Source organism: Cebus imitator, unplaced genomic scaffold, assembly GCF_001604975.1.
Source record: "Cebus imitator isolate Cc_AM_T3 unplaced genomic scaffold, Cebus_imitator-1.0 Scaffold163, whole genome shotgun sequence".
Classification (NCBI taxonomy): Eukaryota; Metazoa; Chordata; class Mammalia; order Primates; family Cebidae; genus Cebus; species Cebus imitator.
This window is the reverse complement of record NW_016107478.1, coordinates 2341833-2354973: the sequence shown is the minus strand read 5'-3', so window position 1 is coordinate 2354973 and position 13141 is coordinate 2341833. Positions and strand designations below refer to the sequence as shown.

Below are 13141 nucleotides of genomic sequence, written 5' to 3'. Positions count from 1 at the left end.
CTAAGGTAAGTTGAAGAAGATGGCTACAGAATGGTGTTTGATGCATTTTTCACAAAAGGGGGCGATTTGGTGCTAATTTCTTCTACTGACAGTTCATTTTCCAAGACAACAGCCTAACAAATCATGGGGCCAATTAGTGTAAGAGAAACAATTGATCCCTTTACTCAGAGAGCTCAGCCCACCACCTCAGTGGTTTGGTGGTATATTTGGGGACTGCTGCACAGCACTAAATGGGAAATAATTGGATAGATGCAGCTATAAATTGCATGGCGCTGCACTACACTCTGTGCTTCTGATTTAAGTAGGAAGTTCTGTCAGTAATAGAAAAACAAAAAGCTTTGTTATTCTGCATTGAAAAACAGAGCAGAGCTGGAAGGGATCATTCCTGCCCCTTCATTTTACAGATTGGAAAATTAAGGCTCACTGAGGGAGAAGAAATAAGTCAAAATATGTGGGATTTAGTTTCATGTTGGTTTCCTTTAACCCTTGTCTCATCAACAGTTTATCTTGGCCAACTCCTTAAACAAAGGAACATGAAGGTAAAAATAAGAAGATGGCCATATTTAGTTTCCAAGGGCTGTTTCTCCAAAGTACCACAAACCAGGCAGCTGAAACAACAGAAATGTGTTGTTGTATAGTTTTAGAGCCTTTAGACTTCCCAGATCAAGGTGTCTGCAGGGATTGTTCTTTCTGAGGGCTATGCAGAAGACTGGTCCATGCCTGTCCCGTCGCTTCTGGTGATTTGCTGACAGTCTTTGGCATTTCTCCTGGACATATCACCATGATCTCTGCCATCAGATATCTGTATATGGCCTTATCTCCATATACAAGTCTGTGTCCAAATTTCCTTCTTTTACAAGGACACCATTCATATTGGATCACTGGGCCACCCTGTATGATCTCATCTTAAATAAATTCTTCTATAATGACTGTTTTTAAATAAGGTCGCTTTCTGAAGTACTGGAGTTTAAGACTTCAATATATGAATTCGGTTGGGGGACATAATTTAACACTTAACAATGACAAACAATTTGGATAGCAGAATATTTGAGCTGAAGAGCAACTACCATTTACTAAACAACCTCTGTGCCAGGCGGAACACTAGGAACTTTACCAGCATAATCATATTTAATTTGTACTCCAATTGAATGAACTCACAGATGAGGACACTAAGGTTGACAATATCTAAGTGATTTGTCCAGGTTAACAAAAGTAGCACACATCAGATGTGGATTTCAGATGCTGACCTGTGTCTACTGCAAATCATGTCTTACCTCAGCACCCTTAAGTCATTGTTTGTCATGACCACCACCTGCTATCCACCTCATTTTAAAATGAGGACACCACGACTTGGAATCCCAGTCTTCTCACTCCTAATGCAGTATTCTTTCCACTGACTGCATTGTAGTCAATTCAGTTTTTTGTAAGTTTCGGTCTAGCATGCAAGATAGCATTGTGACAAAGGCAGAGGTTAATTTCAAACCAGGTGCAACACAAAAAATCATTTTCTATTAAATATAATGACCTCATTTCTACAGTTACTTGTGGCAAAACATGCTGTTTCATTTCCATTCAATCGCATTCATTCACCTACTTTCTACAATAATTTTACACCATGAGCTAAAATGTTAAAATCATTGGTTACATTACTAAACCCCCACAATGGTTATTAGGATTCTTCATGCAGAAAGAAACAAATAAAAATAAGAATTTTAGAAGAATGAAAATATAGGCCATTAAAGTACATTTGAAACTGTATTCAAGTGCACAGAGGCTGCCTGGAGTCTGGAGCCAGCGATACCTGGCAGCAGTCCAGGGTCTGCCTTATCTGCTGTGTGACCTGGGGCAGGTTACTTAACCGTTCTGTGTCTCAGGTACCTCCACAGTAAAGTAGGGGAAATGATTGATGGGCAAGGTTGTTGGGTGAGTGGAACTGAGGAGTACCTAGCACAATGCCTGGCATATAGTAGGTACTCTCTGCATATCAACACCTCCCCTTTTTTTAATGTAAAGAAAAGAAAGTCTGAATTCTTATGCATGCTTAGAGAATCTTCCAAGTTTGGGAATCTGTACCCCACCCCAACCCACCCCCGGCCCAGAGAGTCAGGAGTACAAATTGTTTCCATACTTCTCAGCCTGACCTTTTAAAAATGTGAAAATAGGAAGGTACTGGCTGATAAAAAGGAACACCATCATATCTTTTGCAGGGACATGGATAGAGGATGAGCTGGAAGACATTATCCTCAGCAAGCTAACACACAAACGGAAAACCAAGCACTGCCTGTTTTCACTTACAAGTGGGAGCTGAGGAATTAGAATACAGGGACACAGGGAGAGGAACAACACACACTGGGGCTTGCTGGGGGATTAGTGGGAAGGAGGGCATCATGATAAATATAGTTATGTATGTGGGCTTAATACCTAGGTGATGGGTTGATATGTGAACAAACCGCCATGGTACCCATTTGCCTATTTAACCTGCATGTCCTGCACATGTATCCTGGAACTCTAGATTAAGTTTAAAAAAATACAAATAACATAAAACAAAAAAGAAAGATACTGGCTGATGTTTATTGATGCGGGCCACAGAACTACAAGACGGAACAAAGGAAACTGCCCACTCTAACATGAAGTACTTCTGAGCATGTGTGTCTTCCGAAAGACGCCCTTACGCCAATGGATGACTGAAGTAGAAGTAATAAAGGTCTTTTGTCTGCAGCTGGCTTTCAATTAAGTCACTGAAGTGCTCAGTGTCTTGGTTTCTCTTGTTCTCAGAGAAAGGGAGAAGGAGTGGAGGTAAAGAAAGGAACATGCTTAGATTTAAATTTTTTTCCAGCTTATGAAAATGCTCAAACAAAAAATGTGAAAGGATAATTCTAAGACTTAACCTTTTGCCATATTTGCCTTCTCTGATTCTCTCACTAGATAGGTTAAAAGATAAATAGATAGCTAGATAATGAATAGCTACATTAGGTGCGCTCATAACTACTGGGGTTTCATTGCTTCTAGATCCTTTTGGTGAACAGTGCCAGGAATATGTATTTTAAATCACAAGTTTGTATTGATATTTCCAATTCAAATTTCACATTACAGAGTTATTTCTTAAGTGTTTGTGTCTCATTTTTCTTTCACCAAAAATTGTGCTTTTTAATAGCAATGTATTTATATATTTGCTTTATCTTAATGTATAACCAAAGACATTTCATGATTATAGTTCCAGTATTAATTACTACTAACAATAAACCAGGCATGCACTTGGCATGTCAATGAAACTTGCTCAAAGCCCAGATCAGCCTCCTGCTACCTGGGCAGGTGACTTCTCTCTGAGCCTCTTTCCTGCTGTCTAAGATAGGAATAATGATGATTACTGTATTATTCAGAAATCTCTCAGTCATAAATGATGGAAAACTCACCTTAAAAAGTCTTAAGTCACATAATGAATTTATTTATATAACTAGAAATTACAGGGTTAAATGAAAATAAAACCTGAGAGGATCCAGGTTCTCAGATGACATCATAAAGTTTGAAACTCTAACTTTTAGCTCTTTTCTTTTTCTGATTACTTGATTTCCAAGTGTTTCCTTTTCTCATCACCCTTTAGCCACTGCAAGACCATTATTCTGTGAGCTCCAAGGAAGTCCTCATCTGAGGAAACTACTCTTGGTGCTTGAACCCTAAATTATGTAGTCATTAGACTGAGAACCTCAAACTCAGTTGCCTGGGAAAAGACCCAAAGTATGAAGAGCCTACCATCTACCAGATGTTCTTCTAGACATGTTAAGTGGTCTTCCTTCCATCCCTATGTGAAAGGAATTACTCCCATTTTACAGATGAAGAAACTGAGCCTTAGTGAAGTAAGGTGGCTTGTTCATGGCCACAAAGACATGTAGGTATTCAAATCCTTCCGTATATACTACATGCCTTCTGGAAATGGGGACAGAACAGCACAATATGCAAACTATATGTTTAGTAAAATAAGGGACTCCCCACTTCCATATATGTGTACGTAGTGCCAGGTTTAAAGGGCCAGGACTCCAGCCTGCTCATCTTAGTGTCTCCAGAGCCTACTGTACCTTAGCACCTAAGGGCTTTTGGAGAATGAATGTGAGTTGAATGAGACAGAACAGCTAGTCTATCCTGCTACCAACTGTGATTATTCTGTAGCCACATCCTTGATCATGGGGCATAGAATTCAGCTGAACCCCAGTGTTAGGAAACTAACACTGAAGCAAGTTTCCCTACTTAAGGTGTTTTTTTTTTTTTTTAGCTTCTCTTTAGCAGAAATATACTTTGTTGTCACTTTGGTGATTACTAATTGATTAAGCACACCTGGCTCCACTTTGCCTGTTAGACAAATTGAAGCCCAGCTCACAGGTCTCGGTTACCCTCAGCTGGTTAACTAGTGCATCTTCCTACTTTTAGGCAAGGAATTCATGGACATCTTTCTAGACTGGTGTGTGTATAGCATCTGTTTAGAGAGTGGCTAAGAAGAAGAAGCCATTTTTTTGTTTTTTGTTTTTGTTTTTATAGCTGTTGTCTTGTTATCAAAATTTAAAAGAAAGAAATGTTGAGAACAAATGAGGACATGAATATTTACTGAATTCCACCTCCTCATTTTAATTGTTGAGGAAACAAAGGCTCAGAGAGGAAAATGGATAGAGAGTCAGTGGAATTCAGAGAGACACCTAGACACAGGACCCTGCTGACAGATTCATTCATAAAAATGTTTACTGACAAAGGTGTAGAGGCAAAGGAGAATGGCAGTTGCCAGGGGCTACAAGGAGTAGGGAATGGGGCGTTGTTTAATGGTAGCATCAGTTTGGGGAGACGAAAATTTTCTGGAGATGGATGGCAGTGATAGTTGCAAAACAGTGTGAATGTGCTTAATGCCATATTACTGCATACTTAAAAATGGTTCAAATGGTAATGGTAAATTGTACGTTATGTATATTTTACTACAATAGTAAAAACATAGATGTACAAAACCCTTATTGTATGTCAGACACTGTACTTGATGCTTACAATAAGATGATAAGAAAAGAAAATATTGCTGCTGCCTTCCTTGGAGTTGCCTCTAGTGGTGGAGACGGACACCGATCAATTCATCCGCATATATAATGGCAAGGTGAGGGATCTTTCCCAGTGGAAAAGATGAGGAAGGGGAGAGGACTTGTATCATGGGAACTTGGTCTCTGCTAGAAAGTCAGGGAAGCTTGCAAAGAGAAGAGACATCTCTGCTGATGTCTGAATGCGGGAAAGGAGTTGAGCTTTCTAGGCAACTGGAACAGCATATGCAAAAACTCGAATGTGGTGCACTTGAGAGGCTGTGGAACACCAAGGGGACCTGTGGTGAGACAGCCCGGGGAAGCAGCCGGGTCATACAGGGGGCTTTGCAGACCCCGGCAAGGATTTTGGCCTTTATCCTAAGAGCAATGGGAAGCTTTTGTTGTGTTTTAAGTATAGAAAGATGTATTAGGTTTGCCAGGTTTTCTTCACAATCTCTTCATCCTATGGCATGACTGTCAGAGAAGAGGTTGGCATAAGTAGATGAGGAAGAATTGAGGCTACTGTAATAATCCAGGCAGGAAATGATAGCTGTGTGACCTGGCATCTGCTGGCAGAGATGGAGAGGAGTGGACAAAGTGAAGGGTATTTGGGAGGTGAAATTGACCAGGTAGACTTGGTTATGTGGAGTAAGAATGAGGGAGACTGAATGGGCTCATGGAGGGTTAGGTGACCGTGCATCTATTAAATTTGGATATGAAAGAAAAAAAATCTTATGTTTTTCTTTATTAAATAGCATATTGATTGTAGCAAAAATTAGCATGAATAAGAAATAAATTACTAGTAATTCCACCACCACTCAAGAGCCCTTGTTACATACACATATATGTATATGTGTACTTTTTTTTCAAAAATAGAATCATTGAAAATACTATTTTTAATATGCTTTTTTCACTCAACTAGAATGTTATGAATGTATTTTCATATCAAAAATACATACTTCCACAAAATCATTTTTTCAGTACTGCATACTATTTCATCATATAGCAAAATGCATTTTCTTCAACAAGTCAGCTAAAGCTCAACATTTTCGACATTTCCAACTTTTCACCATCCTAACAGCAGTGCAGGGAATATTTTGGAGTCAAGTTTTTGCCCACATATTACACTCTCTGGATCAATAATTAAAGAAGAATCTTGAGTTAGTGTATGCACATCTTTAAAGCTTTGAAACATACAGCTTTGAAACATTCTAGCCCTCCAAAAAAGTTGCTCCAAATCATACTTCCACCAATTAAAAACACCTATAATGGCTGAAACTTAAGTTTATAAATGTGCCTTGCACTGTTCTGGTCACTTTACATGCATTAATTTATTAATCCTCTTAACAGCACCATGAGAGAGATACTATTACTATCTTTATGTTACAAGTAGCAAACCAGTAGCACAAGAAGATATCTGTTTCCCTACACTTTGGTCAATACTGGGTATTATCTTTTCTGCTTTTTTCATTCTGATGAGAAGAAATGATACCTCATTTCTATCTGATACATTTTGTATGAATCAATTTAATATTTCCAACAGTATTTTGGGTTCCCATATCATTCTTTGTATTATACAAAAGGAGAAAAGAAGCCTCAGAAAGTTAGAGTGATGTGTGCAAAGATAGACATCTAGTAAATGGTGGAGATTGGATTTGAATTGCATTTCCCCTGGCTCCAGAGTCCATATCTTTCCTCCATTATCACACTGCCTCTCCAGTGAGAGACTATGTTATTTGGAAATCTGGGCTTGTCCTTGAGTAAAAACTTCTAGAACATCTTAGGATGCCAACCCAGGGAACACTTCACTCTGACCCACTCCATTGAGCGTTTGATGGTGGGGTGCCTGGGGGCTGGTGCAGAGGTTGCCTCATTGGCACTGCAATGCAGCAAGTGCATCCAAAAATATGTTAGAAAAGAGAAAGGCCTTTGTAATGAGCCTGGGCCTCCCTTTGTCTTGTGAGGTTTTAACTACTGTAATTGCTTGTAGTATGAAGTAGTGTGTTTTTCATGTATCTATTTTTATTCTGTGTCTCTCTCTTCTGCTTTTTTGCTTTGTTTTGTTTTGTTGTTAACTCACTTGATTCCTGGTGGGTATTCTTCCTGTGAATAGTATTGCCTTGGCAAAGCACACACTCTCACACACACATACACTAACAATATGAAGACTAAATAGGGTAGAATTTATTCTTTAAAAAACGAATGGTAAAATCTGCAGCAGATGACTTTCTAATCCATACTGTATTTAATTGGCTGTATTGAACCATACTACAAATTAAGTCTTCTCTGTAATTTATTCTGTCAGACAGTAACCCTGCAAACAATTTGATACTTCATTTAAACATTGGCAAATGGCTCATGGAAATACAAAGAAAAAAAGATTTAATGATGATCAGATAAGAAATTCTCTGTTCATAGGATGAATCCTATGTGAAATGCTATGAATTAACCCGAGTCATTTATTCATTGAATATTTATTGAGCATCCACCATATGTAGTGCATATCTTAATGTGACTTGGTCTTTCTTTCTTTCTTTTCTTCCTCCTCATTCATTCCCTTCTTCCTTTACTTCCTTTCTTCCTTCCTCCCCTCTGCCTTCCTGAAAAATTATGTAGCATTTACTGTTCAGAAGGTGCAGTAGTAGGAGCGGGGGTAAGATTGAGAAGAACCAGACATGGACCTTTCTCTGAAGGGTCTAACATTCCTGAAGGAGAGAGAAAACATGTGCATAGATGCTCCCCACACTGTCCTGTTCTCAGAACCTAGCTGCCTTCGCACAGTCAATTCTTTCTGCCTAAAATGCCCTTTCTTTCTTATTTTCTGGAGATTTTCCATCTATCCTCGGAGCCTCAACTTAAGGTCACCTCCTTTGTCAAGCCTTCCCTGATGCCCTTCCCCCATTCCTGCCCCAAGCCTATGTGACACACTGGGCACACTTTTAATATAAGGCTTGTTGTATTATATTGTGATTGCTAGTTTCTTTGCCTACCTGTTTTATGAGATTGGGAATGAAGAAGGAACTATGTTTTATTCACCTGTGTAGCCATAGTACATAGCAGGAGACCTGTAGCATAATAGGCACTCAGTAAATACACATCCTGAGTAACTGGATGAATGGATACATGCGAAAGAAGCGCAAAGCATCCTGTGTAGAAGGACAAATGGAGTGCAGTGAGATCTAGGGATGGGAATTATTACTCAGGGAAATGCGGTATCAGGGCAGGTTCCTTGCATGGGCAACACGTCAGAGCTATGCCTTCCGTCATAGATCCACTATAGTTCTGTGAGCTGATGAAGTGCGGGCCAGGGAATCTGCAGAGAAAACCATGTGAGCAATACCATAGAGGTGGGAAAGTACAAAGTTCAAAGGGAGAGTAATGAGCTCCTTAGATTATCTACAGCAGAGGTTACTTGAAGTTCATGCATAGGAAGGTTAGATTGGATTGAGGACATTGATACCTGGATTGTCGCTGGAATTCTTTAGTGATGACTTCTATCCACGATGCAAAGAAGAATTCAGGACAGGAGGGGTAAATGAAGCTGTGGCAGAGAGCTAGGGTGTTCCTGAAGGCTCTACTTTTAAGAATAAATACCTGCTTTGATTTTGGCAGTAGTTTAATATCTAGACTAAGTTTTCCCAAGACAATAACTGTTTTCGAAAGGAAATGTGGAAGAGGGACAACCAGTATCTGCCTTTCCTTCACCCTCTCCTCCCACTCTGGCCCTTATTCTCTGGTTATTCTCGCAGCCACCTCCAGAACTACCTGCAAGGCCCCGGGAACTGACCACAGAAGCACTCCAGGGATGGAGCAGAGTTCCTATGCCCTGGGACCGAGGGCTGCGCCTCGCCTTTCTGCCTCTGGCTGCTCAACAGGTGCCAGAGACAGCCAATTCCTGAGAGTAAACTTCAGGGCCATGCTGTCTTGACCTTTTTCTTTGAGAGTCTGGTGACTGGCCTTTACCCGAAGCCTTATGATTTATGACTCTCCCTGATCTCACATACCTACCTGAATCCAGAACATTCTCAGTTCTCTCCCCTTACCCAATTCTCTCCTTCTCTTGCCTTCCTTGTCCCAGATTGTTAAGGGATCATTTTTTGTTGTTGGATGAGGGAGCCAAAAGTCTAAGGAAAGGAGACTTTGATTCTGTTTAATCTGGCTATCTTTTTGCAATGCTTTGCCATCCTAGGAAAAACAGCTGGGTTTAGTATTGGTCCTGGCACTTCAATCTCTGACCTTTAGTCTCTTCACGAATAAACTCAGGGTTGATGTTTGAGATTCCAGCTGTCTTTGATTGTGCTGAAAAGTCTACTTGAAGACATGGGGCAATTTTGAGGCTCAGTGTACAAGAATTTGCATGATGCTCTGAGTTTCTAAAGTGAATGTGATAATGCAATTGTGGGATTAGCAGAATTCTCATGTATTTGTATTTCTAAGTATCTATATTATGTCTGCATGGTTAAGGTTGGAGAAGGCAAGACATATCCCCTCACTGTTAGTTTCTAAATGAACGAGACATGTTCAGAGCAATCCTTTTTAACATGTCATAAAATTATGAGAAAGAATAATGCTACAAATATCTTTAAGCACTTCATGCTCACACACACAGCTACACTCTTCAAAGCAGTATTAGAAATCATCAGGCATTAAAAATGTTTTGATTTTAAAACACTTAATGAGGATTCCCAGATAAATTAAAACATCTCCATCTGCTGTCTTTCCTGCTAGGTGATATTTTACCATTGCACAATCATCTCCAAATCTAATTCCACCAGGAAGACTTCTAATTGCAGCTTAATTTTAGAGCAATATTCTACTTGGCAATCAATAAGGCACTGTCATCAAACTTTGATTTAATAGGAAACGTGGATAACATTCCCTACATTCTGCAGAGAGAGATAGTTTCAGGAAAGGAAGAGAAAAACGTCTTTGTCTCCCACTTTCCCCTGCTGCCTACATTCTTATGCACAAAAGCCTACAAATCAATGCCCCCATGTTGTGCGAATGTAAATCTCATCAATTTTACATCATTAAGACCATGAAAAAGCTTCTACTCTTTGAGCAATTTTCCTCTGCTAGCTAAATATGTCCTCCTAATAAAACAAAAATTAATGGATCCTAATTATTTTGCTTGCAAATATGTCCTTCTTCGCCAGCTTATTTGTGTTAAAAACTATTAGACTTACACATTCATTTTATTGCCACTGGAGCGACTAGGGTAACTGGGCAGTCATACTACCATTAAAGCATGATGTCCAGGGGGCAGTGGCAGCCCGGGCAAGCATCAAGCCAAAGAGAGAGTTCTAAAGGTAGTTAGAGAGGTGAGTGAATGGTCAGACCCTGGAAGTTTAAGGCGAGGCAGAAAATTCTACTGCAGCCAGTGATTTATAAGGTCAAATGCCTGGAAAGATTGCAGCTGGCCAAGAGATGGACATTTTGGAAGATCAAAATGTCTAGAACTAAGGCAGTGACTATCATGAAAGCCAGAGGCCCACTGTGCCAGGAGGCTGGTTTTGTAGTAGGAGGTCCTAATGGCTTAAAGGGATTTCGGAAGAAGGAATAAGAGCTTAGAGAACATCTACTCCAGTGGTTCCCAGTGTTTTCGTAACTAACTTCTGTGTTACGTTTCTCTCTTCCTCCATGAACTCAGTAATGGGGAAGATTCTGCCTACCAAAAAAACTGCATTTGTAATCATCCATTTTCCTGTTTGGACTATTTAAACCATAACTAATTGCCAATAAGAGAATATACTCCAATATGAGCTAAGGAATATTAACAACACTAGCTGATATAATTCAAAATACATGGCCAGTAATTTCAGCACTTTGGGAGGTCAAGGTGGTGGATCTCTTGAGCCCAGGAGTCTGAGACCAGCCTGGGTAACATGGCAAAACCCCATCTCTACAAAAAAATTAGCCAGGTGTGGTGGCATATGCCTATAGTCACAGCTACCCAGGAGGCTGAGGCCAGAGGATCACTTGAGCTTGGGAGGTAAAGGTTGCAGTGAGCCAAGATTGCACCATTGCACTCCAGCTTGGGTGACAGAGTGAGACCCTATCTTAAAAAACAAAAATTCCAAATAAACTTGGCATTTTCATTTGCATGCACATAGAAATGTATAGACTTATTAGGAATAATTACAGATTTCTGTTTAGTTTTTTGAGATTTCAAAAATTGCATGGGGCCTCTTTTTATTACCTTTAATGAACCCTATGGACCCAGGGCTTTGAGTTATGAGCCATTGATCTGGTTTATACCTCCCATTTACTGGAGGGTTAAACTTGAGGTACAGAGGGGTACAGTGGGTGACTTGTGTTTACACAGAAGCTAGAATTCAAGCCTCATGATGCCCACCCAGTATAAGGACTTTAAATATACCATAAGCATCCAGATGCATATATAAGCCTTTACAGAGTACTGTTGAATGAGGATTATTTTAAGTAGGTTTTATATAGGAAAATAACCATAAAGATCACCATTACCCAATAGGATGGTGAGCATTATTTGTTGAAGCTAAGATAATAAAGGTCAATTATAAAAGATTTTCAAATTACTAATTATCAATTTCAGTTTACTTTAGCTCAGCAACTATGGGCCAGGCATAGTGCAAGGTGCTAGGATGGCAGGGATAAGGAAGACAGAACTGGGTGAGAAAGACAGACAAGGAATTATGCAAATATATCAGAGAAGGAAGACCTGTGACAGTAAGGAAATCCAGGGGCAAACATTGGAGGAATTTATCAGTTCAGTGTTACTAGAAAGTAAAGTTCTACAGAAGCACAAAAGAGGGTGGAATTATTTCTGTCAGGAGAGAGAAGGCAAGCCTCATTCAGAGGAAGTTTGACACAGGTGGTTCTATTTCATGTGTCCATTGAAAGAGAAATAGCATTTGGGCAAGTGAATAAAATGAGTTGATATTGCAGACAAAGGGACCTACCAATGAAAAGCCTGAGAGATGTGCATAGCCCGACCTCTACCCTCAATGGTGACTGTGGACTAAACAGAAAAAAGCATTTATTCCTCAACACACTCTATCACCATCTGCTGGATGGTGTTGTCACAGGCACATCCATAGTTCTATGAATGTTAATGATACTCCCTGGAGTTGTACAGTATACATCCTCCACCACAGCGCACACAGTCCCTGATTATTCAAGTATGTTAAATGTCAATCCAAAAGTTGGACTGGGATGTGCCATGAAAAAAGAGCCAACAGAAACCTAGCCACTGGACTAAACTGGCTAGCTCTAGCAAGCTGAATAAAGCACCGATGCAGATGCTTATTCAGCATATGAACAATCCTGTGTTTTTCTCTGGTCACAGCATTAAGACCATAGAGGGAAGCCTCCATTTCTCAAGGGCAGGCATAGCTCTTTTTCTTTCCATCTGGACTAAACAGCTTTTCCAAAGCCCTTTGGGCCTGTTCACACATAGCTGAAACACATTTCTTACTGATCAACAGCTCGAAGGGAAAGTCCCCTGAAATATGTTCTTCTTTTTTTTCTCTGATAGGCCCTTCAGCATCATCATGCTGTTCATGAAATATCCTACATTGCGAAGGACATTACAGATCACCGGGCCTTTGGATATGTTTGTGGGAAGGAAGGGAATCATAGATTTGTGGCCATAAAAACAGCCCAGGCGGTGAGTATCCCTGTCCAAGAAAGGAGCCTTTCCTTGGAACTCTAAGGGGACAGTCCAGTGACTCCATTGGTCTTTAAGAGGCCACTCTGAGATATGACCAAGCAATGTATTTCCACCGAAGTTGATGCTCACATTCCCATCTAGAAAAGATAAACAGGCTTGGAGCAAGGAAACATGCTCATACCCATCTAGTTTTTTCTTTTTTTTCTAATGGGTATTTCCTAATGACTAATTATTTTCCTTTCTGATTAAACTGGATGGAGGCACCGTATACATTTCCTTGTGCTCATAGCCTCATTTAAAAAGAAAATAGGAGAAAACAAATAGCTGTTTTGCATAAGGCCTGCCCTAATTTTATTGTATTCTAAACCACTAATAAATAAAAGCAATGCCTTTTATGCTTATGATTGTTATGAATTTGCAAATATAATTAGTTAAGAAATGAACTTTA

The 13141-nt window shown here is 39.8% G+C and overlaps 1 protein-coding gene across 13 annotated transcripts in view; it reads left to right on the top strand.

The window, feature by feature from the left end:
- Positions 1 to 13141, top strand: part of DAB1 (DAB adaptor protein 1) — a 902516-nt gene that overhangs the window by 813582 nt on the left and 75793 nt on the right. For all 13 annotated transcript variants that reach the window (XM_037744064.1, XM_037744058.1, XM_037744061.1 and 10 more), the window contains one exon: positions 12559 to 12690. In XM_037744064.1, the coding sequence (XP_037599992.1) occupies positions 12559 to 12690 (132 nt within the window). The remainder of the gene's footprint in view (positions 1 to 12558; positions 12691 to 13141) is intronic.